Source organism: Oryx dammah, unplaced genomic scaffold, assembly GCF_014754425.2.
Source record: "Oryx dammah isolate SB20612 unplaced genomic scaffold, SCBI_Odam_1.1 HiC_scaffold_24, whole genome shotgun sequence".
Lineage (NCBI taxonomy): Eukaryota > Metazoa > Chordata > Mammalia > Artiodactyla > Bovidae > Oryx > Oryx dammah.
Genome location: NW_024070208.1, coordinates 36577334 through 36603578, shown reverse-complemented (window position 1 = coordinate 36603578; position 26245 = coordinate 36577334). Strand labels below are relative to the sequence as shown.

The 26245-nt window shown below is 54.5% G+C and overlaps 1 protein-coding gene across 1 annotated transcript; it reads left to right on the top strand.

Moving 5' to 3' along the window:
- The first annotated feature begins 839 nt into the window (after window positions 1-839).
- LOC120883225 lies at window positions 840-25935 on the top strand. Its single transcript, XM_040267262.1, has 24 exons — window positions 840-1276; window positions 2676-2812; window positions 3241-3366; window positions 3449-3619; window positions 3716-3940; window positions 4165-4291; window positions 5049-5248; window positions 5594-5806; window positions 8233-8363; window positions 9901-10028; window positions 10704-10848; window positions 11726-11858; window positions 12044-12205; window positions 13637-13763; window positions 13975-14186; window positions 14792-14957; window positions 15051-15133; window positions 15596-15756; window positions 15946-16111; window positions 17795-17910; window positions 18726-18844; window positions 21890-21998; window positions 23638-23775; window positions 25545-25935. The coding sequence occupies exons 1-24, from the start codon at window positions 1218-1220 to the stop codon at window positions 25773-25775; spliced, it is 3585 nt and encodes a 1194-aa protein (XP_040123196.1). The 5' UTR covers window positions 840-1217; the 3' UTR covers window positions 25776-25935.
- Window positions 25936-26245: the final 310 nt, after the last annotated feature.

Genomic DNA, 26245 nt, shown 5'->3' with positions numbered 1-26245 from the left:
GTGGGCAGCCCAGCACACAGGCAGGTGTCCACAGAAGTCCAAAAGCTTTGTCACGTCTTAGGTAAACGTGGGAGAAAATTCTCCTGCCCATTTCAGGGTGGTAAGCATGTTACGTCTACAAGTGTTTGATCCGCAAGTGATGTGTACATTTGTCTTTCCTGTGCCTGTGGTGTGAAAGTTATATCCCTTTTAAATGACCAACTTCTTAGTCCAGAACATTTAGGACATCCCCAATTCAAATGTGGCCTGTTGTCCCGTGATTGCATGTCATACTAGTCACACACAGAGACAATACACACACACAGCACACAAATAGTACACACACACAGTACACACACACCACACACACAGCACACAGACAGCACACTACACACACACACCCCTTGGGGGAGACGGCTCTCCTGGACCACCCAGACCCCCACCCAGACCAGCAGCACGCCCTTGCTGAGGTGCTGATGCTCTTACTCTTAACGTCCCCCCAAACTAAACCTGCACCTTTCAGCTTCTTACTCCCACTCCAATTGCTCTCTCTAAACCTTTCCCTCTGTCAGGAAATTTATTTCCATTCAGGGCATGTGTGCTAGTATCTACCAGCCCAGCCTACATGCACAAGGAAACACTGAGACCAGCAAAGCCAGAGGGCGCCCACCAGGACAAAAGCTAAGGCTGTGATGGGGTTGGGGGTGCTGCGTCATGGACGATGGAACAGCCACGGGAGTGCTGCCCCACAGCCGGCAGGGCAGAGGACCTGGGAGGGAGGAAGTGGAAGGGGAGGCGGCTCCTGCTTAGACCCGGCAGGGGGTGGGGGATTGAGGGGAGGGGGTGCTGCTGGCCAAGGACTCTGATGCACACATGGAGGCCACCAGACAGCCAGACAGCCCCTCCCCACAAAACCACTTCGCGGCTCCTTGAAAACCCTCCATGGGAGTTCCTCTTGTAAAGAGACAGTGACCCCAGGGGGAGGGACTAAGGGCACCACTGCCACCATTCCATCGGCTCTGAAGAAGCCGCCTGAGAAACTCGGTGCCCTCAGGGCAGCAGGCACTGATGGGTGGGGGCCTGGGACAGAGACGCCTTTGTGAGCCCACCCTTCTGGGCAGGTCCAAGGCACAGACGTGGCCCAGGCCATCCACTGGCTACCTTTTACCAGCTGCTCCCCCTCTCCAGGAACGTGGTCCCCACCTCCATGTCCACCAGGGACCTTCACTCCCAAGGACATGCCAGGCCTCCGGGAAGAGGGTGACTGCTCTGTCTGTCCCCCTGGTCACTACTGCAGGTCAGTAACAGCCCAATCATTCACCCCCTACCACCGCCATCGAAGTGCACCCTCAGGATGAAGAGGTCCAGGGTCCCTTAGCCTGTCCCAGCGTCTCCAAACTGTGGAGGCCAGGGCAGCCAGTAAGACCACTGGCCACATGGCCTGAACAGGAAGGGGAAGCCTGACAAGTGCATAGAGACAGTTAGAAAGTCAGGACAATTAGTACAGACCTAGATTTTAAAATAAATGATATACACTCAAACTGAATAAGAAGCAATATGAAATGAAAATAGCTCTGCTCAGTTCTGGCCTAAAAACAGGGCAGCTCCTCACAGGTAACACCTTTCGTACCTCTGGACGATACCAGCATCCCATGCAGGTGCCCAGCATCACACGCAGACGCTCACGGGAAGGTTGCAATTCTTCTGTGCCTCTGCTTCCGAGTTTTCTGTAGCTTGAGGAGCTTGGGCTAGAGAGAGAATCTGCATCTTCTTTAAACAGAATGACAAATGAGCAGGTGGCCCAAATCCCACCTGATACCCGACACCCGCTCTCTGTGGGAGACACGTGCAAGGTTGCACCTGTCTGCAGGGTAGAGCAGCAGGAGTCAGGGCAAGAACGCTGCACCCTGGGATCAGAGACGCACAACCTCCAGGGGATACCCTCTCTTCCAGCATCTCCCGAGACCTTAGTGGCAGGCCCAGCTGCTCAGAGCAGCCAGACAAAGCAAAAGCACGCTGGCAGTCTCTGGTCAGGAAGAGTCCCCACACTTACTCAAGGCAGCTCTGGAGGCTGGGAACAATGTCATCAGAGGAGGTTCTGCTGGAACCTGCTTCCCAGTGGAGTGTCTTTTGCCTGTGAGGTGACAGCCAAGGGTCCTGAGCCTCTCCACCTGGGGGTTCCTCTCTCATCTTGGGAAGGGAAGTCTAGTTTTAGGTCTAGCCTGCCTTCTCCCACTGCTGAGCTGGAGGCCAGCCTGGGGCTCGATCCTGGGCCTGGTAGACCCTGAGCACACATGGGGACAGTATCTGCTGTCCCCAGCCTCTCACGCCACAGCAAGTGCCACAGGGCCCCCAGCTTGTCCTGGAGGGCTTGCCCTGTTCTTATCCCCTGGGCTGGCTCAGAAGCCCCACGAGCAAGAAGATGGAGAGAAGATACCCAGACACCCAGCTTCTCTGGAAGGTGGGGCGGGCTGGGGCTCCAGGTGTGAGCTCACACCCAGGGGCTCACTTTTTCTGTCACATGCTTGGATATAGTCACACATGCTCCTGGGGCAGAATTCAAAGATCTCTCACACGCACCATGGATCAAGTGAGAGTGCCCAAAGCCAGGGTGGGCTTCCCCCAGTGCTGGGGCAGTGGGCTCAGGAGGGCTGCTCCATCTTGGTCTCACGCCCTCCTCCCTCTCTGGCTGGTAGAAACGGACAGGTGAGGGGGAAGTGTCCTGCCGGTTATTTCTGCCCACCTGGGACCTCTGCAGTGACAACACTAGGCCCCAGAGAGCCCCAGCACCCATGTTCCCAGGGACAGCTGTGTGCCAAGCAGTGCCCACAAGGTAACAGCCCCCTTTTCCTGCCCCTGGTGGGTGTGAAAGAGGCAGAGGGAAGACCGTCCAGCCCTCACCACATGGCCCACCCTAGCAGAGAAGCTTTTCTGTGTGTCACAAACAGACTCTAAAAAATAGTCGACCCTGGTTTTTGTACATCTAATGTGTACATGATACACGTGTGTGTAATTGCATATACCACATGTATGTAATATCCTATACGGTACACACCCAGTACAATCCAGATGGTCACTGATTTGACAAACGCAGAAGCCAGGGGAACTAGGACTGGCATCCAGACCTTGCAACTCCTGGGCAACAGAGTCCCCCAGCCCCTGCTCCAAACACAGGCTCCCGCCATCCCAGTGCTGTGCCCCACCTGCCACGAGGCAGAGTCTCCCTGCCTCATGGGACTCAGCACCATCCATGTGCTTCAGGCTTTTTCTGCCCAGAGGGCAGTGGAGAACCCACCCTGTGCCCACCTCACACTGTGACAGCCACCTCTGGAGCCAAGCAGCAAGAAGACTGTGGGCCTTGCCCTGCCGGGCATTGGTGCAAAGCAGGTGAGGCACCTGTGAGCCTGGAGTGCACAGCTCCTGAGAAGGGCTGGGGAGCAGGAAGCATGAACCCTGCCCTTGCTTCCAGGGGCCTTGGCCATCCAGCCCTGCCCAGCCGGCCACTACTGCCCCGGAGGCAGTAACACCCACCCAGGAGCCCCTCAGGCCTGCCCAGAGCACACCTACCTGGCAGCAGAAGGGGCCCAGAGTCTGGCAGAGTGCCTCCCCTGCCCAGCCGGCTACCACTGCCAGTCCCCAGGTGAGAGGCCGCCCCCAGGCCGGATGCTGAGGCCTCTGGGGAGGAGAGTCAAGAGGCACTGGGGGGCACCTTTCTTGCCTTCTGCCTTTGCCCCAGGTCTCTCTTCCATCGAAGACCACCCATGTCCTCCAGGCCACTGGTGTCCAGGTGGTCAGGGTGCCCTTCTCTGCCCACCTGGAACGTTTCGGACAGAGCCAGGGGCATCATCCCGGGGAGACTGTGAACTCTGCCCCCCTGGCCACTACTGCCCAGAGGCTGAGCAGAGCAGCCGTGCAAATGTGTTTGCAACCCCCTGCAGAGCTGGAACCGAGTGCCCTGCAGGTGAGACTGCAGTGCTTCATCCCTCCCAGCCCCTGCCCCCGGCCCTGCACCCCAGGAGTTCACACAAGAGGCCCAGGGAACATCACACAGGCACTGCATGGCCACCTGCTGGCCCTAGCAAACCATCGGCCTAGTCCCCCAGTATCCACTCAGTCTTTGGTTGGTTCCGTGCATTTGGATCCCCCCAAGGCCAAAGGCCCTCAACCTGTTTCTATCTCCCTCAGGTGCTGTGGCCGAGGTCACCTGCAGGGCTGGCTCCTACTGCGGGCCCCAGACTGGGGTCCCCCCGCTCTGCCCTGGGGGCTATGCCTGCCCTGCCGGCTCCTCAACCTACACTGGCCCAGGTCAGCTGTGAGTACCCCAGCCCCGCCGTGTGAGGCTCCCCAACATGTCTTAGCCTCTGGGCTCTCCAACAGGGGTCAATGCCCTCAGGTTCCCAAAGGATTCAGGCCAAACAGTGGGGCTCAGTGACAAGCACCAGGGGCCCTCTGCTTGTCTTCTCCGCCTCTGTCCCAGGGAAGGAGGGCGAGGAAGCAAACTGCACTGAGACGCCCTTCATCAGGGTCTAGGGTCATCCTGTAGGGCGGCCAGGTTTAAGTAAATAAATTAAAATGCAGGAAACCCAGTTACATTTGAATTTCAGGTAAACCCAGTAAATTGCTCATGTAACTATGGCCCATGCAATGCTTGGGAGCATTTATACTGTTTATCTGAAATTCAAGTGTGACTGCACACTTTGTATTTCACCTGGCAGCCCCATTCCTGTGTCCCAGACTAACTCCCCCAGCTGCCCCACTAGTCTTATCTAGTCCACACATCCTCGTGTCCAGGGTGAGGTGGGCAGGGAGCATGGACATGGATGCTGCCCAACGGCCAGGGCTCCTGGGCACAGCTGAGCCCCTCCAGAAAGGCACCATGACATGCTTAGGCCCATCAGACACAAAGCAACTGGAGGCCCCCATCTGGGGTGATAGTGGAGCCCCCGTCTCCTTGCAAGCTTCCCAGCTTAAGGCCCATGCCTGGGGGAGGTAGGGCTCTACTGGTGAGACAAGAAGCCATAACACAGACCCATCATCGTGAAACTGGGGCCTGGATTCTGTCTGTGCAGCTGCGTGTTTCCCCACTACTGCCCCCCGGGCAGTGTCCATCCACGTGCGTGCCCCGGGGGCTCTGAGGCCCTGAATGGAAGTGGCCTCAGGGTCTCCCAGGAAACTTGCTGCCAGCTCTGTGAAGCAGGCACCTACCACAGCTGGGCCCTGGACACCCTGCCCTGCCAGCCCTGTCCCGCTGGATTCAGTTGCCACCGGGGTGAGCGTGGGAAGCTGGAGGGCAGGGCTTGGGCCTCGGGTCAGAACTGGGCTGAGCCTGGTGGGGTGGACAGAGGTGGCAAGCGGAGAGGCCAGCAGAACCCTAGGAGTGTGCGGGGGACAGGCCTGTAGCTCAGACCCACAGAGGACACAGGTGAAGGAGGACTAGGAGCAGGGAGGCATCACATCTTTCCTAATGCTGAATGAAGACCTACAAATCAGACCGAACGCAGCACTGTACAAGCACGCACGGTGAAGCTGGGGCCCACGAACAGGACACGGCTGCCCGCCATCTGTCCCCACCTTCATGTAGCCTACAGCTCAGAAACCCCTCCACTCCTCACAGGGACAGAGAGCTACTACAGCCAGCCCTGCCCAGTGGGGCACTACTGTCCTGCCGGGACCCCCACCCCCAGGCCCTGCCCACCTGGAACCTTCCGGAACAGCAGCCAGGCAGGCAGAGTGGGAGAGTGCCTGCCCTGCCCCACAGGCACCTTCAGCTCCCAGCCAGGCCAGGCAGGCTGCCTGCCCTGCGGGAGTTCTGCCTTCTCTCCACCAGGTGAGGCTCACGGGCATCCAGCTGGCTAGCTGCCCCTGTCTGTAGACAGGGACTCCAAATACACCAGGTCTCCTGTCCCTGCAGCTTTGAGGGTCAGTGGTGTAAGGTTGCAGGAAGCCACCTTAGCCCTGAGTGGAATCGTATGCGTGGATGAGATGAGTCTGGGCGATGACTTCAACACGCAGACAGGGAGTAGGAGGAACACCTTCAGAGAGGCTGAGGGCCAGGTCTGCTCCAAAGGCCAGGATGGGGTGTTGGCTGGGACCCTGAGGTCGCCCCGCCGGATCCCGATCCGGTGCTGCAGCTCTGAAGCCCTGCAGGGCATCAGGGGCAGAGCTGTGAGCCAGGGACCCCTTGCTGACCCCTTCACCTGCCTTCATTTCAAAGACATGGCCTTCACATGGCTTTTGCTGGTCCATTGTGCCAGCAGAAGACTTAATCAGATAGTCCCACAGAGGGAAATTTAGGTCCCATGGGTTACACACATCTAGCCTCAATGGGGGCTCATTCCAGCCCTGCCCCGATGAGGGCTGATGTCCACAAACAAAGCCAGAAGACTTTACCTAGGATAGTAATAAGAGCATAAGTAAGGAAAGTTAAGCCATGTTCGAGGATTAGAAGCCTCAATAAAATAAAGATGTCAGCTCTCTCTCCCAAAGGATCTGTTGTTTCTCTGCAATCCAAGAGAAATTCCAGCAAGATCTTCGTGGGTGTGATCTGATTATATGCAAATTCAAGGACCGCAAGTAGCTAAGACAAACTTAAGAAGAAGAACAAAATAGGAGATATAGAGGTTCTAAATTAAGATTTATTTTAAAGGCTTCCCAGGTGGTGGTAGCGGTAAAGAACCCACCTGCTGATGAGGAAGACATAAGAGAACATGGGTTCGATCCCTGGATCAGGAAGATCCCCTGGAGGAGGGCATGCTAACCCACTCAGTCCATGGGGTTCCAAAGAGTCAGATATGACTGGAGCAACTTACCACACACACATATAATTAATTAACATTGTGCTTAGTCGTCGTCATGTTCTACTCTTTGCAACACTTTGGACTGTTGCCCACAGGCTCCTCTGTACATGGGATCCTCCAGGCCAGAATACTGGAGTGGGTCGCCATTTCCTCCTCCAGGGGATCTTTCCAACCCAGGGATCAAACCTGTATCTCCTGTCTCCTGCACTGCAGGCAGATTCTTTACCTGCTGAGCCATCAGAGAATTAACTTTATTCCTAGGTATTTGATACCTTTTGCTGTTATTGTAAACACTATTAGGTTTTAAATTTTCATCTTCTAATGTTTTATTTGTCTAAAGATGTCTCTTTTCAGCTTTAGCCTAAAGCATATTTTAGCTAAGCAGAAAATTCTAGCTTGACAGTTATTTTCTATCAGCATTTTAAAAATACAGTTCCTTTGCTTCTGGCTTTCTATTTCTGTTGAGAAGTCTTATATATGTGCCTTAATTACTCTCTGCAGGTAATTTTCCTTTTTCTTGGGTGGTTTAAGATTTTCTCATTATCTTTGGTTTCTAGGAAGGTACCTGAAGCTTTTTCCTGTAGTTTTTCTTTGTGTTTATCCTATTTGAGTTTCTTTAGTACTTCTCAAGTAGTTGGATGTCTTTTAATTTTGTGACATTCTCAGCCATTATGTTTTTTAATATTTTTAAGTATTTACTCTGTTTTGTCCTTTCTCCCTTCCTTTGGCTCTCAAATTATATGTTATCTCTTTTCACCATGCACATGTGTCTTACACTATTTTCTGCACTTTTCATCTTTTATTTTCTCTTCCTGACATTCAATTTGGATGTTTTTTTCAGACCTATATTCTACTTTATCTTCTCTTCAGCTCCATATAGATGTGTCCAACTCTTTGCAGCCCCATGGACTATTCAGCTCCATATAATATGCTATTAAATATTTCTAAAGATATTTTATTTTTTGCTATTGAATCTTTCAGTTCTAGAATTTCTGTTAGTCTTTTATAGTTTCCTGTTCCCCCGTGAAATTCTCCATCTCATCATTTAATTTATCAAATATGCTAATCAGGGACTTCCCTGGCAGTCCAGTGGTTAAAACATGCTTCTGAAGCACAGGATGTGGGTTCGACCCCTGGCTGAGAAGCTAACATCCCACATGCCACTAGTTCTCAGCCCTGGCTGTACAGTAAAGCTCCCTGGGCACTTTTTAAAAAGTAGCTGTCCTGCCCTCACCTCAGAGATTTTTATTTAATTGGTCTAAAGGGGACCCAGACATTGATAGCTTTTAAACACTTCTAAACAATGATTCAAATGTGAAGTCAGGGTTAAAATTTGGAAGATCTCATTCAACCCCTCGAAGACCCTCAAGGTCAGTATTTTGCAAAGGCAGGTGTCTGTCCCCCACGTGGCTCTGTCTGGCTCCCTGCCAGGTGCCAGGGACTCCTCTCTCCCCAGGTGCCTCCCACTGCATGTGTCGCGGCCTGAACAGGGTCTTTCAGAAGTCGGACGGCTTCTGCATCTGCCAGGCGGGATATAAGTCCTATGACGATGACGAGAGCAGCAGTGAAGAGGACTGTCAGCCCCAGGTAGCCCTGGGGCCTCGGTGGGGCAGGCAGAGGGAAGGGAGCATCATCCACACAGTCTCTCTGCCTGCCAGGGTGGGGATGACCTCCTGCGTAAGTGGGAAGACCTTGGGCTCTCTCCCGGTCATAAAACCACAGAGCCTCAGTTTTGCAAAGGGTCTTGGGAATTTCCCCTGCATGTGGGTGACCATCCTGTGTGGTCCAGGAGGCCAGAGGAGGAACAGCGTCCCTCACAGGCACACATCCCTGCTGGCAGCGAGACGTGGGCACCCTCCCCCCACAGCCATCTCTGGAGGCTCTGGATCTGACCTGTTGTTGTTCAGCTGCTAAGTCAAGTCCAATTCTTTGCAACCCCATGAATTGCAGCATGCCAGGCTTTCCTGGAGTTTGCTCAAACTTGTGTCCACTTAAGAATAACTTAGGAAGTTATTCTTCTTAAAAGACAGCAACCTCTTAATGGGGACACTTCACTCAAACAGCTCATGGTACAGAAGCCTCTGTGCTGACCCTGGCTGACCCCTCTGTGCTGACTACAGCTCAGTCAGCGTACAAGATGACTGCCCGGACCCTAGGGCCGCCTGCCCACCTGGGTCCAACGGCAGCTCCAACTGAAACGCTGCTCTCTCACCACCTCCTCCCACCCATACACTTCTCAGGCAATTCTCCCTTCCCCAGGCAATTCTCCCTTCCCCATGGAAGACCCTGCTAGTTGATAGGAAAACAGGTTGAGGCTGCTTTATCCCTACCAGATGGAAACAGGCACCAGCCCCGGCCATGGCTCGAGCCTGGCTGGCTTCCAGTGTCCCCAGGAGCCCAAAGTCATCTTGCTCTCACTTTCCTGAGGTCTACCCCTGTCTGAGCTCCTCTACCCTGCCTTCTTGCAGACTGTGTGCATGATAAGTTGCTTCAGTCATGTTCGACTCTTTGGGACCCCATGGACTATAGCCCACCAGGCTCCTCTGTCAATGGGCTTCTCCAGCCAAGAATACTGGAGTAGGTTTCCATTCCCTTCTCCAGGGAATCTTCCCAACTCAGGGACTGAGCCCATGTTCTCTTATGTCTCCTGCATTGGCAGGTGGGTTCTTTACCACCAGTGCCACCTTGGAAGGTAGTGGTTCTCCAAGTATGATCTTGACTCTGACAGCATCAGCATTACCTGGAAATTTGTTAGAAATGCAAACCTTCAAGCCCCACCTCAGACCCACCGACCTGGAAACTCCAGGAGTGGGACCCAGCAAACTGGGTTTCCACCAGCCCCCAAATAGATATGATATTCACTGAAGTTTGAAAACCACTCACCAGCCTAGCTCCCGGGCCTTCCCCATGTCTGAGCTCAGCTGAGGGCCCTCAGCTTGGACGAGGAGCTGCTCTCCAGAGCCATCAGGGCATCTGTCCTTCATGTCACCAACTAGCCAGCTCCTTGCGTGCCTACTCGGGCCTGTAAGGGCTGGTTCCCCGAGACACTGCACTGTCTCTGGAATGTTCTCTGGTGCCCCCAGTCTGCAGGTGCTGAGGTCAGGGCCCTCCTCCCCATTCACAGGTCGTGGAGCGCTGCCTGCCTGGGGAAGTCCTCTTGGCTGCCACCCGTACCTGTGTGTCCCCCCGGCAGCACAACTGCTCTTCCTTCTGTCACCCAGCGGGAGGCCAGCTCGACACGAAGCTGGGCATGTGAGTGATGACAAGCTGCTAAGACCACAGTGAAGCCACAACCCAGGGCAGGTCCTGACTGTTCCCAGAGGGCCCGTCCCAGAGGCCTAGGCAGGACCCAGGTTGAACCACATGTTACAAGCTCCTCCCAGAAAGCCCCCTGTGTGCATACCTCGAGCAGGGTGCCAGGCCAGAGCGGTGGGGACAAGCAGCCAGGCTGAGGAGGTGCTGGAGCAGGAAGAGTGAGATCCACACCCCAGGCCCCGGCCCCCAACAACTGCCAGGAGCTGACCCAGACTGGACGCTGAGCCAAGGGGTTCCCGATTTGGCTCCGAGTTCTAGACTGCCAGCTGAGCTTTGCACTGGGTGGAGTGGGCAGTGGAGGGGAAGATAAACAAGAGAGTTCTGGCTGAACCACTGGCTCTTGCATCCCTCTCCCTGGCAGGAAGCCAAGCCAAAGTGCTGAGCCTGCCCCCACCCCGCCACCAGGATGAGGTTTTCATCCCAAGCGTGGCTCTCATCCTGGGAGATGCCCCAGCCAGTGCAGGAACAGGGCATGAGCATGTGTGGTCCAGTCACCACAGGTTCCCCACGGAAAGCGCAGCCCCAGCTCAGGGAGAGCAGGCAGCTCACATCCCTCTGGAGGGGCCCGCATGGCCCCACACCACCCGAGACGGACCCTGTCCTCTCCCACAGCTGCCAGTGCCGAGAGTACATCTCCGCAGAGGAGCTCTGTGACGCCCAGTGTCTGGCCAGGGCTGCCCAGCTCTCCCTGGCCTGGGGGCCCAGCAGGAAGCTGATCCTCAGCATGAAGGACGAGGCTGCAGGCAGCATCCAGAGGGTGAGCCCAGCTCAAGGAAGGATTGGAGTGGAAGGGCAGCTCTGCTCACTGGAGAAAGAAAGACAGAGCCGCCCAGGCCTGGCGGCTGCAGAAAACTCAGACACCATCTAAAAAAGCCAGGAGGTAGAGAGACCACCCGTCTCTGAACCAGCCCACCCTCCTGGTCCTTGGCTGCCTGGATGAATGTCCATCTGCGGCTGCAGGGAAGGGCAGGCAGGAGGCAGTAGTGGTGTTCCTCATGTCAGTGTCAACCATCGCATCTGAACACCAGAGGACCTTGGAAACCATCAGCTTCACTTCCCAGTAGGCACTCCACACGTCACAGAGATGGTGTGACCCTGAAGCCACCCAACCAGAGTATTGTCCAGCCCAGACCTCCAGCTACAGAGTAGGCCTGTCTCTTGATCACTAGGGTGTGGCCCTGGCTCTCTTCAGGGCCTTGAGACAGAGGACCAGGGCCTTGATGCAAGTTCAGCTCACTCTGGATGCTTCTGCACCAGAGGTTCTAGACCACTGTGTCTGCTCGCCACTGAAAGGGTCAGAAGGGTCATCTGGCCCGAGACTGGACAGCAGATTTGGGGTGATGGGATGAGGTTTCTGAGTTGCTCTGTAAGTAGGACGTTTGCAGCTGGAGAGAAAAGAAAGAAAAAGGCCTGAGTTGAGTCAGGGGTGTTTCCTGAAGACAAGAAAGAGCCCAGGGTCAGGACGTCACCTGGGAAAGTTCAGTGAGGAAAGAGACATGTCCTGAGGGAGGTGGGGTGGGCATCGCTGAGCCTTGTCAAGCCTCGCCAGCGGTTGGTCTGGGCTTCTGTCCATCCAACGCTGCAAGTCTCCCTGCCCCTCCCCCAAGGTGTTCAGTGCTGTGCTTTGTCCTTAGGAGGTAACAAGCACACTGGGCCCAGACCCGTCCTTCCAGGGCAGTGCCAGGGTCCATCTCATCCTATGCAGCCCCCGCGGCCTCCTTGGCTTGGTCTTCTCCAGTGGGGACACACTTGATGCCTTCTTCCTAGGTGAGCTTTCCCAGTGGGGATTGGAGGGGTGAGGGATCCCCCAGTCTGACAGGGGTCACAGGTCATGTGGGAAGATGATCTTTTCTCCTTAAAAGGAATCTAGACTGGGGGTAGGGTGCAAAGGTAGGCATGGGGTCCCTAGGCAGGCCCCGGTCCTCCAGCTTTCCTCCCCTGAACTTTCCCAGGTCCACCTGTGTCCAGCCTAAGGCAGCAGAGGCAACCTTGGACCCCAGGCCCGGGGCACCGTGCCCCACAGGATCCCAGCATCCACCCCCACATTCCAAACCCAGTGGTCTGCCTGGCAGCGGGGGACGTGGTTCTTTTCCAGCTTCACATTCTTCCCTACAGTGAGTCCCGCCCTGACTCTTTCACCATTCCCTGCCCAGGTGTCCAGTGACCTCACAAACCCAGATTCGCAGCAGCAAGTCACAGGCCAGGGCTGAGCCCTTGCTCTTGACCTGACTGGTCATTTCCCTGGGTCCTGTATTCCATATCTCGGACCTGCTGTTCCAGCTCCGAGTGGGGTTGCCAGACCTCTGCACCTTGGGAGGAGAGGGGGGGTCTCACCAAGGTGACCTCTGACCTCTGCTCCAGCCCGCCTGCAGGGCTGCCCTGTGCCAGGGTCAGACCCTACGCCTGCTCAGTAGCCTGTCCATCTTAGATGCCTTGATTTATAAGGATCGTCTTTCCCATAATGAGCTGAAGCCTGCCTCTCTGTGACACCCCTCCCCCACCACTGAAACCTTACAGCACAAGCCTGAGTGCTCCTCTGAAACAGCTTCATTGGTGGGAGAGGCTCAGCGTTCACCCTCCACACACTGAGCACTGGTCAGGCCCTCAGCAAACTTGACTCCCTGCCGTTCTCCCACCTGGTGCTTCCCTGGGGGCTGCAGTGAGGCTGGTTACCCACCTGCTCTCACACACACACACACACACATACACAGCATGACATCACTGACACGAGGTAGGTAGCCAATGAGACAGAGGCAAGAGGGCGGCCAGTGCTTGGCCAGCCTTTTTTTTCTTCTCCAGTATGTTTTTTAAAGAATGGATTTCAAGAGCAAAAACATGGGGCAGAGAGCTCACAAATGTAAACTCTCTTTCTAAGTGCTTTAGCAATCAGTATAGAGACAGCGCACAGCCACACATTGATGGTTCAAGAGGAGATGTTTCTCCAGGCATGGCTGAAGATTTTGGCGTTAATCAGATCTGAACAGAACAAACACCCAGCCCTCATAGAAGCAGACCGAGGGTTTGGTTTCATGCGTGGAGTAGCTGCCCAAGTTCCCCCACATGAAGCAGTGCAAGGGCAATGGGGCCGGAAAAGAAAAGAACTCGCGCAGAGTGAACCCTGGCTTGGACATTTCCAGCCCCAGCTCACCCATAATCCCACGGGCCTGGGTAGCCCTACCTCTCAACCTCAGTCTTCACCTCTGTGATGTCTTGAGAGGCAGGAGACAGGCCTGGTCAGAGGGAGTGGCCAGACCCAGACCCATGCTTCTGCCCATCTGCCCCCCTAGCAGGAACTGAACTCTGGCTGTGTGCCTGCCCTGTGCCAGCTGCCAGGGTTCAGAGGTGGACAGACTCCATCCCAGAGGGCACCAGGCATGTGGCTGTGCTCACCCCAGGGGGGCATCTTTCTCTGTGGGCCGAGAGGGAAGGGTCTCACCTGGCACCAGGTTTATTTCACAGGACAGCGTCCTGGGGACAGGGAGTGGGCTGCCCGGGCTGCGGTTTCAGAAGCCCCTGGAGCTCAAGCCAAGTGGCTCACTCCACAGATCGTTCAGCCAGTCACTACCCCGTGTACCAGACACAGCACCTGTTCAACAGCAACCCCCACTGGGACTTCGGGGCCTTCAGGCAACTCGAACACCTGGTGCGGGAGACCCACCTCAGCTTCTCCAGGTGACTGTGGTGAGGCTACGTGGTTCCTGGAGTGCAGGTCACAGCCTCTCCAGGGTGGGTGCCAGGAGGGCACGGGGGAGACTGGGGGCCTCAGACCATGTCGGGGTGGGGGTCATGGGCGGCTTCCCTGGGCCACGTGACTCTAGGGGGGAGACCCTTCCACGGCTCATGACCCTCAGACTGTCCCCATATTCTGGCCCTTCACCCCCAGGTTTGCTCACCGGTTTGTAGATCCGGGCACGTACGTGTTTCAGGACAACGGGCTGCCCGAGAGCCTGGCGGTGGTGCTGGTGAAGGAGCAAGGGGTGGCCTGCGACCCGAGCCTGCCGCCTGTGCAGCCCTCCTCACCCTATCAGCTTGCCAGGCATGGTGTCCTCAGGCACCAGCCACCAAACCTGGGCCCAGACTGGGCAGCAATCTCAGGTACTGACCACAGAACAGAGGAGCAGGGTTACAGGGGGCGGGGGCACCAAGCTCTAGTCTGCGACCCTGGGCACAGCTTTGAAGACGACAAAATTATCCTTGAACCTGGCCTTCCTCTGCCAGGCAAGGAGTGTTGAAATTCTCTCCTGGGCCTCCTGTCTCTACCCCCTGCTCCCATGGGTCCTGGGGTCCCTGCCTCAGTGAGCAGAGTCCCTGAGTGGAGGTGTCCAGAGATGCCTGTTCTTGCCTCCTCTGTGGGTCTCCCACCTTCTTCCCTCCATATTCATGAGCCAGGTCTGCTGTCCAGGCTGAGCCTGTCCAAGGGGCCAGGGGGAGACAGGCGGTCCATAGCAGCTGAGGCTCAAGGGCCTGGCCCTGGGGTGGCCAGAGGAGGGCAAAGCAGCAGCGTCCCGGAAAGGCCCCCCGCCCCACACTCAAAGAATCCAGGGTGGAGGAGGACCCACAGTAGGACGGTGACTGGGTTACACCCAGAAGCAGGAGTGAAGGCTGTTAACGGGGCTCAGGGGGTTAGAGCCCAGAGGCAGCAGGAAGAGAAAGTGGGGAATGCTGCTCTCACAGCTCCCCACCCACACCCACCCCCGCAGGGGTGCTGCTGGCTGTTGGCTTGGCAACCGCACTGCTGACCAGCCTGGGCTTTGTGCTGAGACCCTCCTTGTTAGCCCAGGCCTGCCCTGTGAGGGCTCAGGGGCCTCGGTGGAGGGGGCTCAGGGAGCCTCTCATGCCCGCGGAGCCTGTGCCCCTTGGAGACCGGTGAGTTCCCTCCTGCCGGCTCGCCTCTCGCGGCCCCTGACCAGCCCGGGGCCAGCTGTGTGGGCAGGCACTGAGGCTGCTACTTCTCTGCAGCTTTCCGTTCTCTGAGGACCTTGGTCCCTGGGGCTCCAAGAAAGGAGCTGATTCCTGGAAGAAAGCCACTGCCTGGGGCCCAGGTACCCCCGCCCCGCCCTCCTCCTCCTGCTTTCCCCTCCCCAGCACAGCAGGTGCACATGTGGGAAGCAGCTGATTTTTCTACGGACAGTTAATGGCAGTCCGTGCCATCCCTCTCAGCCTCACCACAAAACCTAGAAACGGGCATTTGGAGGGTTGTAGTATTCCCATTTTCCAGACAGACTGAGGCCCCAGGAGGTGTGAGCAGCTCTCTGGGCGCCCTCAGGTGGTGAGGTTGGAGAGCGGCCAGAGCTCTGGGTCCTCACTGTGCGGGTCAGGAGCTGGGCTGGGGGGATGGGCATTGCCCTGCAGGGTCCCTTCACGGGACGACCCACCTGCCCGTCAGCTCCTCTGCTGAGCCGGCCTCCCCTGCAGGCAGGCCTCCATGCTCCTCTGCTCCTGCATCCTGCCTACAGAGCCCCATGGGAGAAGGGAGCTGCTGAGTCCAGGGTCCCTTCCTGCAGGGAAGTCGCTTGCAGCCCACACCCTGGAGGACTTCAGCGTCCGCACGCTCTACGACAAGCTGGAGGACCAGAGCCTGCATGTGGCAGCCCAGCTGAGCAGGCACAGGAGCGACACGCTGGCCTTCTACAGGGGCGCCAGCCTGCAACTGCGGGGGCTCCAGGTTAGCCCCAGCCCCTGACAACCGGGACTACTGCCTCTCCCACATCTCCCCCGCCCCACTCACCCACCCACACCAGGAACAGCCACCCACCCACTCCAGGAACAGCCATCCACCCTTCTGAGAGTCACCTGAGCTGAGACGGAGGGCCACACCCAACCTGAGAGGATGACCCAGCCCTGGTTCCTCCAGGACCTCCTGCAAAGCCTCGGTGCAACAGAGCGGCCAGTGCTGAGCAGGGCTGGAGACCGAGAGACAGGGGGCAGGGCTACTGCCAGGACATGCACTGGACAGAGCGCAGACTCGTGGAGCAGCCGCAACACAGCTTCTCCTGGGGAGCCCAAGCAGCGGCCACCAGGTGCGAAGCCAGTACCCAGGGGTGGGGCAGCAGGTGAAAAGCTGTGATATCAAGGCCCAACAGTGTTTCATGTGGTTCATCCCACTTCGGTGCCAAAACCAGAAAGCATCCAACCTGATCAAAGAAGATGGTCCTGGGCACAGGGCCAGGGAGAGACACCCCCAGGTTGGGAGGGCACTAGCATGCACAGGGATCTGACAGAGGAATGGGTCCGGTGCCACTCCCTGGGGCCACAAAGGCCCTGGAGCCTAGCTTCCAGCACTGTCCTCACAGTCCTGCACTGTGTGATGACTGTACTCACATCACCTCCACTAACCCCTTCAGTTGTTACAGGAAACCTATGAGTGGTATTACCACATCCCTATTGTACGGATAAGGAATTTGAGGCCTAAAGAGGCTAAAGGACCCTCCCAGCATCCACAGAGAGTGTGCAGCTGGCCCAGAAGCCCATTCCCTGCTGCACAGGACGTATATGCCTCCACCTGCAGCTGACAGCATGCAGGAACGTGCCTTGTTAGACCCCACGAGCTCTCCAGTCACCACCAGACTCAGGCTCCAAGCCCAGCCACAGCCCCCATGGAGCTCCCTGGCCCTTTGGGGGAGGCAGGCAGTTCTTCAGAGAAGTCCACTCCCTGGAAAGTGGTGTGGGGGCCTAAGGTCCAGACAGCTGTGTCACTTTTCCACAGTCAGCATCCTCCAGGTCCCAGCCCTGGCAGGTGCATATGCGTGTGAGTGTGTAAGTGTGTATCAGTGTATGTGGGAATCGTGAGTGTGGGGGCTGAGTGTATGTGTAAATGTATGTGAGTATGTCGAGTGTGTGTGTGAACATGTGGGGGTGTGTTTGTAAGTGTGTGAGTGTGCGTGAGTGTGTATGGGGTTTGGGTGAGTGTGCATGTGTATGAGTGGGTGTGTGAATGTATATCAGTGTGTGGGGAGGTGTGACTGTGTGTAAACGTGTGGGTGTAAGTGTGAGTGTGCAAGTGTGTGGCCTGGAGGACCCTGGGGACTAAGCAATGACATCCAGAGCTTTCCTTGACCTTCCCTGAAAACCATCTCTTCTTTAACTCCTCATCTGTACCTTCTGGGCTGGGACATCCAGCCGAGTGATCATGAGAAGGACAGAGAACACTTCCTCTGAAGTTTGCCTGAGACCAGTCATTGCCCTCTGTCCTGGGTGCTGATGGGAGCTGGGTTAGAAGGAGGGTACTATTGCAAGCTGAATGCCGGGGTTCCATTTTTCCTTTGTGTTGGCCAAACTTTCAAAAATAATATGTGACAAAGCATTAGCAAATCAAAAAGACAAAAAACAAAATCTTCCTCTAACCCAGGAGACTCACTGTGTGACTCGGAGGTGTGCAGCCACAGTGCATGCCTGCCGGCCTGGGGGCCACACCACAGCAGGGTTCTGAGTTGGACAGGGGCGTGAATACCAGAGGGGCAGATCTCTGAGTTTAGAAACAGTTAGGAATGAGAAGTACAGAGAGGGAGACACCATCTGGACTCAAGGCAGCAGGATGCTTCCTCCAGGCTCCGCCCCTGGGTGTCCAGCCAGTGCGGTGACCACCTAGAGGAAAGGTGGGGTACACACACCAACTCCATGAATGGGGAGGGGTGAGATGTCCGGCAGGGTGGCTGTGGTGGATGAGGGGATGTCTGAGGGGTTCTCTATGTTCTTCCCTCCAGGCTGCACCCCCAGTGTGTCTCCCCCAGGCTGTCATGTGGAGCTGGACCAAGCCATCGCGGCCCTGGCAACCGCACTTTCTCAAGCGTGTGGGCCACCAACTGGGGCCCTGAGAAAGGTGAACATCTGGGGCAACCACAGCCTGACTGTGTGCAGACTCATTAGGCGCACGGGCACACACGCGCACACACTCATCACACACTCACATCCATACACTCATGTGTACATGTGCATCACACACACCATACACACTCACATGCATGTGTGCACAGCACACAGCCACACACTCACACCCATTCACTCATGTGTGCACATGCATCACACACACACACAGTCACATGCATGTTCACACAGTACACATTCACACTCACCACACACTCACACCCATACACTCGTGTGTGCACGTGCATCACACAGGCTCACACATACCTGGGCCTCAGGTACGTGGCCTGTGCTCTGGGTGCCCCTGCTCCATCGCTTCTGAGCCTCCTCCAAGAAGTGTGTTGGAGACAATGCCGCACCATCTGCTAGCTTACCTGGCCTCTCGCAGGACACTCAAGAGGGGCCTGACCCCCAGTTCCTGCTGAGGGCGGCACGTCTGAGGGACTGAGTACTTGGAGGGCCTATGGGTCCTCAGTGTGGCACCCCTGTGCAGCAGGGCAGAGTCCATTGTGGCCCACATGTCCCAGGGGGCCTGGGGGCATAGACAAGGGAGACCACCACTCTCATCAGGTCTTAACTGACTCTGGGCAGCTGCTTGGAGCCCCTAGGAGCACCCAGCAGCCAGAGGCCAGGCTCCCCAGAGACATGGCATCCCACACTCAGGTCGGCACACCTGTCCAGGTCGAGTTAGCAATGACGTCCTGGTCCCTCACTGTTCTTTTCCGGGCCCAGAAATAGAGGGAAGTTACAGGACTGTCTGTCCTTTCCAAGGCTTCTGGTTGGGTTGGTGGACAGCCTGTCTCCGCCTGTCAAAAAGGTGCTCAACTGGTGACTGACGTGCTCCCCGAGCCCCAGCTTCTGCCCTCCCCTGAGGAGCACCGAAGGCCAAGGTACGGACACCCCAAGCCCCTGAGCACCAAGGCTCTTATTTTTCACCACCTGATTTACAGCCTCGGCACATTCTGATCCAGCTACAAGTTTTGGGGGCTCCCTGCCCCTGTTAGCCCCCGTTGTCATGGCCACCCAGGTTTGCCAAGGGGTTGCCAGTTTGAGGACCTCATCAGAACTCATGTTACTTACTGGGGTTGTCCCCACCCATGGGAAAGAGGCCACATTCACTCCAGGTGACCCCAGACTTCATATTCCTCCTCCTCCTCCTTCTGATTCTCCTTCCTCTAACTCCCATCTCTCTTCAGGTGGAGACCCACAGTCTCCTTTGTTCCTCTGAGTTGAGGAGAAGAAGTGGTAAAATCATGGACTGTATTTACTAATACTGAGATAAGCACTTTGTCTGTTATCTGATCCTCACAACAACTCTGTGAAGTGGTACTAGCCTTTAGTTTAAGGGTGAGGTAGCTGGGGCTCAGAACGGTTATGTTACAGGAGGACCCAGAATTGCAGCCCAGGGCGTCTGACTCTCAGACTTGCACATCCTCACCCCTCTAATCCCTGCGCCAAAGCCACCACGGCCCATCCTCCCAGAGACATCTCTCCTTTTGGCTTCCTGACTGAAAGTCCTAGAGAGCTTATACAGATGATTGAAGTCTCCTGAAAGAAAGAGAAGAGCCCAGACTCTCCTGCTCACATCGCCAGGCTGGGGTCCCTGGAGGTCCAGGTTGCCAGAAAGAGAATCACAGAAAGGAAATGCAGGTCAGGAGTCCGGAGACATGAATCCCTGACTGGACTCTGCTCTGGACACTGGACACTGGGGATCATGAGAAAATACCTCCCAGCAGCTCCAAGAGGACCACCCAAGAGAATGTTTCAGTTCAGTTCAGTTCAGGTGCTCAGTCGTGTGCAACTCTTTGCAACCCCATGGACTGCAGCAGGCTTCCCTATCCATCACCAACTCCCAGAGTTTGCTCAAACTCATGTCCATTGAGTCAGTGATGACATCCAACCATCTCATTCTCTGTCGACCCCTTCTCCTCCTGCCTTCAATCTTTCCCAGAATCAGAGTCTTTTCCAATGAGTCACTTCTTCCCATCAGGTGGCCAAAGTATTGGAGCTTCAGCTTCAGCATCAGTCCTTTCAATGTATATTTATTTAGGGCTGATTTCCTTTAGGATGGACTGGTTGGATCTCCTTGCCGTCCAAGGGACTCTCAAGATTCTTCTCCAACACCACAGTTCAAAAGCGTTAATTCTTCAGCATTCAGCTTTTTTTATAGTCCAACTCTCATATCCATACATGACTGCTGCAAAAACCATAGTTTTGACTAGATGGACCTTTGTTGGCAAAGTAATGTCTCTGCTTTTTAATATGCTATCTCAGTTGGTCATAGCTTTTCTTCCAAGGAGCGAACATCTTTTAATTTCATGGCTGCAGTCAGCATCTGCAGTGATTTTGGAGCCCAAGAAAATAAAATCTGTCACGGTTTCCATTATTTCCCCATCTATTTGCCATGAAGTGATGGGACCAGATGCCATGATCTTAGTTTTTTGCATGTTGAGTTTTAAGCCAACTTTTTCACTCTCCTCTTTCACTTTCATCAAGAAGCTCTTTATTTCCTCTTTACTTTCTGCCATAATGGTGGTGTCATCTGCATATCTCAGGTTACTGATATTTCTCCCAGCCATCTTGATTCCAACTTGTGCTTCATCCAAACTGGAATTTCGCATGATGTGCTCTGCATAGAAGTTAAATAAGCAGGGTGACAATATATAGAGTTGAGGTACTCCTTTCCCAATTTGGAACCACTCCGTTGTTCCATGTTAGGAGAATGTTTACTGCTGCCTTTGATGCAGGGCTGAAGGAGTCTAGAGGAACAAGTGATTATAATGAAAGACTTCTAGAAGTTTAAAGACATTTGTAAGGATCAGGAAAGATAAGATAGGCTTTAAATAAGGGTAGTCCTAGCAGCAGGTGTTGGGGAAGGGTCATCCTGGAGGACAGCAGCGTTGACCGAGACCTGAGACGATAGTGAGAGCACTCAGGTCTGGCTTGAGACCCGAGGCCCATCCCCGAGGCCCAAAAGCTCTCTGGACACCATCCAGCCATCTTGCCTCAAGGTGTGAAAACTGAGATCTGGAACTGAGCGGCCCGAGGGGACTCTGAAGAAGGCATCCATGTATGGACCAGGCTTATAGCAGGAAACAGATGGACAATTTGAGAACAGCATAATAAAGGAGACGTATGAGGGTGTGCAGGTCCAGGCACCTACATGAACTAGCACAGGCCTCCTCCTGGCCTGACAGGGCAACAGCAGACGGCAGTCCCTGGACCCAGGAGAGCACGTAGCCAGACAAGGCACGGCCAGCTGAAGCAGAGGAGGGAAAGTCTTTTTCCTCTACCCATCTCAGGTTCTCACACAGGCAACAAGAGAAAACAGAAGCTCATTCACGTGTCCATGGCCCATGTGTGGGGCCCTCAGTGCAGAATAACTTGAAGGGAAGGTTGGAACTGTGGTAACTCTAAGAACACATTTTAGAGAAGTGACAAGACAACTGTAAAGGACTTTGGGTTTCTAGGGCTGCAGATCTTGGGATGGTAGGTACAGAGGAGTGTCATGGTGCAGGGACTAGTGTCTATGTAAATTCCTCTGGAGGTATCTCTGGGCTGGTGAGGGTCTAGTGTGCCTCCAGTGATTACCCTCTGAGCCTCCTGGTAGAGAGGGGAAGGGACCCCTTCAAAAGGGGTTTTTAGGCAGCTATGGGAAGGCAGAGAGATTTTCTTATCTCAGTGCGCCTCCTTGACATGTGTTGGGAGTGAATTGTGCTCCTGGCACTGAGAAGTCACCACCCATGGGCAGAGAAGGCTGCCTGGGTCCTGTCGTCCAGCTTCAGGGGTCCTATGTGTGTGTCCTTCATGTTTAAGTCTCATATCTCGTCTTTCCCTAATCTCAGACTCCCTGGGGAGATGTTAAATGTGGCCGAGGGGGTGGACCCCCAGCAGCAGAGGCCTGAGAGGGTGCCTCTCACCCCTCTTTTTCTCAGCCCCCAGAGGCAGCCGAGAGCTGGATGGCGCCCCCGGGATGACGTCAAAGGAGGAGGCCCCGTGAGCCTTGCCCCTGCGCACAGGCAGGGAGCCCTTCCTGAGCTGCAGGTAGGAGCCAGGCAGCGTAGGGAGGGGCACAGCCCAGCAACGTGGGATGATGTAGGGAAACTGCCCACCCTCCAGCCTGCTTGTCACCTACACACCGTGTATGACTCTGGGACACAGGAAATTAGAATTGGAGAATATTGGTCAAGAAAAGCATTCTTTCAATCAACAAGTATTCATTGATTTCTACGATATTCACAAGGCCAAGAGGTGAAGGTTTAAAAGAATTTTCAAAACAATGGGGAAAAAATCCCAAAGGTGAGGTATGATCACATAATAATATAAAACCTCTAGGCCAAAATGTTACCATTAGTAGACACTTTTACTCTTTTAGAAAAAATGTGCAAATGGCCTTAGAGGAAGGAAACACAAATAAATTGTATTAGAATGTTCAAAGAATCAGAAAAAAAAATTAAACTAAATACCCTTTTTTATCTACCTAAAATATCTGACCAAATTCAGTTCAGTCACTTAGTCATGTCTGACTCTTTGCAACCTCATGGACTGCAGCACAACAGGCCTCCTTGTCCATCACCAACTCCTGGAGTTTACTCAAACTCATGTCCATTGAGTTGGTGATACCAATCTGACTAAAGTACTAAGTAATTGTGAGAAATAAAGAAATAAACACTCTCATATTCCACTGGTTGAAGAGTACAAAATTTAAACCTTTCAGGAAAGCATTGGGCAAAACTCAGCTACACAATCATCTCTGCCTATAAGAGTGCCTGAGATAAGCTATTTTTAATCAGAAAACACTCACTCTCCCAAAAAATTAATAAGAAAGTCTCTGCCATTGTAGCCACAATTAGCACACAAGGCCCCTCACAGCTTGCTGTCCCCAGCCACCACTCCTATGTCTTCAGCATCATCTCTGTCCACTTTTCCAAATTATTAATGCATGCTACCACCAAACTGAACTTTGACTACTTCCCACACCAAGCTGAACACCTCCTTGGGTAACATTTGTCACTGATAATTCCTTGTTCTATGTTTGCCTTTCCTTATAGACTACAAACTTTGTGGGAGTTCACTAGTGGGGTTCCATAATCAACCATTGGCTTGACACATAATGGGTGCTCAATAAATCTTTCTTTATCTATGAATGGATGGATGTACAAATGGATGGATAAAAGGATCCACGTATGAATGTTGTGATGGATAGATGCATGGATGGATGCATAGATGGATGGGTGGATGGAAAGATGCATGGATGGAACTGGGTGAACTGAGAGATGAAAGTTCCTTGTGCTCTCTCATAGCTCTGTGTTTCCACACATGCTGTTGCCTTTGCCTAGCATGCCCTACTTCAGCTGTCCACCCAGTTAATTCCTTTTTGTTAACATTCAGTTGCGATGTCTCCCATCTTCCAGAGAGCTCTCCCTGATCGCAACTGCCTATGTTAGGCCTCCTGCTTTTTGCTCCTGTACGCCCTGCGCATCCCTCCACACAGTTCTCACTATACCAGACTGTAGGACTGCATTCCCTTTTCTTTAGGTACTGAGCTCTTCAAGAGCAGACGTGTCTCAACTCCACACATCCAGCATTGATGCCCCCACCTGTCATGGAGCAGTTCAATGGGTTTTTAGTGAAATTAGAATAAAAGGGACAGTAATGCGGACCATGTGTCCCTTGTTTCTAGAGGAAGATACAGCAGGTGGAAGACAATTTGGATGAGCTGAATGAGGAGTTCTTCCAGCTCACTGCTCAAGCCTTAGCGCTCCAGAAAGAAGAGGACAGAACAAGCCAACTGCCGCCTGGCAAAGGCAGTCCATGTGTGGTAAGCCCATAAGACCACCACCTCAGCTCCTGAGGCATCCATGGACAGCTGGGTCTCAGTGTCTTCCATAGAAAGAGGTTCGGAACAAAACAATCAGCTCGGACCAGAAGGCTCACCAGTTTTGCCTGTTGTGTTTGGCAGATAGAGGGCTCACCCTGGGGGACAGTGCTACGTGTATAGGCAGGGGAGCATGTCGGCTACCTTTCATTTTCAGGTCTCTAAGTAAATTGACGGAGAAGGCAATGGCAACCCCCTCCAGTACTCTTGCCTGCAAAACTCCATGGACGGAGGACCCTGGTAGGCTGCAGTCCATGGGGTCGCTAAGAGTTGGACACGACTGAGCGACTTCACTTTCATTTTTCACTTTCATACATTGGAGAAGGAAATGGCAACCCACTCCAGTGTTCTTGCCTGGAAAATCCCAGTGACGGGGGAGCCTGGTGGGCTTCCGTCTATGGGGTTGCACAGAGTCGGTCATGACTAAAGCAACTTAGCAAGTAAATTGATGGCCTGGAAAGACTGGGGAAGGGCATGAAAGGGTACCACGGAAATATTAATAGCTTTTCCAGCTGTGGCCTAAACAAAGAGTTTTCTGTGAGATGCACTCCCATCCCAGCTCAGTCCCTGGAGGTGTAGACCTGGCAAAGCTGGAGGAGCATAGGCATGAGACACAGTGACAACTCAGCTGTGTCTGCTCTGACCTCATCACTGAAGCAATGCCAGCTTGCAGGCCTCGAGTGGACAACTGGATTCCTGATGCTGTGTTAGAATACTCTTTCTCCTGACCTGAGGTTTTGGTGTTCCTTTGACTTTTGCACCCAAGCCCAGTGCCTCCTCCATGTCCCCCTAGTTCCCATCTTGCTGAGTTGCTGAAGACAGGCAATTCCATGGGTTGCAGGGGGTGCAAGGTTATGCACCCCTGTCACCAGGCTTCAGTGCCCAGAAACACTGCTCACCAAGGCCTCCCTCTTCACAACCAAGGAGGTCACTCCTGCCAGCAACCCCAGGAGCCAAGATGCTCCCTGAGTACAGACCTCCTGCCTGAGTCTGGATGTTGGGGGGGGGTCTGAAAAATGGGTTCATCTCAGTCAAGCTGTCCTCTCAAGACCAAAGCACGAGAAAGGACATCTATGCTCACAAACAAGCAAGGGAAATTTTATCTTGTGTGCACACAAGGCAGTGTGTCATGTGACAGCCACAAAACACACAGACCCTTCCAGCGGCTCCAGAGAAGCCCAAATGCAGACGGCACTCTGAGTGCCCGACCCAGTGTGTCTGTCACTCCTCCCCTGAGCACAGCCAGACCCATCCCAAGAGACCAAGTAAGCTGGAGGGCTAGTTCCTGGGTACAGCCATGGGACGAGGTGCAGGCACCCAGCACCACTGCACTGAGGGGCTCAGGTGTCAGTGTTTATGAGAATAAAGGAACTGGAGATTTTCATGCTTAAAAAGACATTGTGTTAATATCTCTGGTATTAAAGAAGGGACAAACAGGATGAGCTGTATTGCTCCAAATTATTAAACGTGATGATTGTATAATGAAATAATTAGTTGTTGTTGTGCATGAATGAGGCAACATAAATGCAGGGGGCACTGTTTTTCTTTGTTAAGCATGAGGCCAGTCCCTGGACGAAGCCTGTTGGCATCTTCCCCAGGGTTCAGCTGGGTATTGCCTGGAGTCTTTCAGAGTGACCAGGGTCACAGGGGGTCACAGGATAGGCTCAGCGCTTGCAGAGTCCCATCTCCTCCTCCATTCATGTCCTTTCCAGGTGGTTCCCAGGATCTGCCCCTCTGAGCAGCATGAAGACAGACCCCGACAGGGAGAGGCAGGTGTCCCCTGTGGAAAGAACCTGGGACCCTGGGCCCTGCAGAGCAGCCAGGCCCTGGCACTGGAGGCCAGGAGAGCCTGGGTGGCCCGCAGGGCAGAAGAGCTGGAGTGGGAGCTGTCCTTGCTCGTCCAGGTGGCGGCTGGCAGCCAGCTGAGCCTGGGGAGGCGCTGAGTCAGAGGGGGCCGGGCGCCTTCTCCATGGGCTTGGCCAAGCACCTCTGCTGTCTGCTGGCAGGAAGAGGGCGTGTGTGCTCAGCTTTGGGACCTGCTCCTTCAAAGCCCAGCAGCCAGCCTGTGCTGGTTTCTGCCTGTGATCCTTGGGGTGAAGGAAAATAAAGTCACACAGGTGAGAAGTCGGTGTGCGTTCTCGTCACTGAGCTTGCCCCTCAAATCTCTGTGGCCCAGGCCAAATGCCCCCCAAAAGCCTCATCTAGGGCCCTGGCTTCAGGGGAGGAGAACACAGGTGCAGCTGCTGCACAGAGCCTCCCTCGCTGCTGTGTCCTTCCCGAGAGCCCCGGGGACTGATGGTGTTCCCTTCCTGGCGCCAGCCAGGGGAGCAGTCACGCCTGCCCTGAGGGCCTCCAGCACCAGAGGAGACTCAGTCATGCCCTCAGGGTTAACAGAAGAGTGTGACGGAGCAGC

Coding starts and splice junctions, on each gene's coding strand:
- LOC120883225 (XM_040267262.1), top strand. CDS start 1,218: ATGCCAGGCCTCCGGGAAGAGGGTGACTGCTCTGTCTGTCCCCCTGGT. Junction 5,807..8,232: donor TTCTGCCTTCTCTCCACCAG/GTGAGGCTCACG, acceptor CTCTCTCCCCAG/GTGCCTCCCACTGCATGTGT. Junction 15,757..15,945: donor TGCAACTGCGGGGGCTCCAG/GTTAGCCCCAGC, acceptor TGGTTCCTCCAG/GACCTCCTGCAAAGCCTCGG.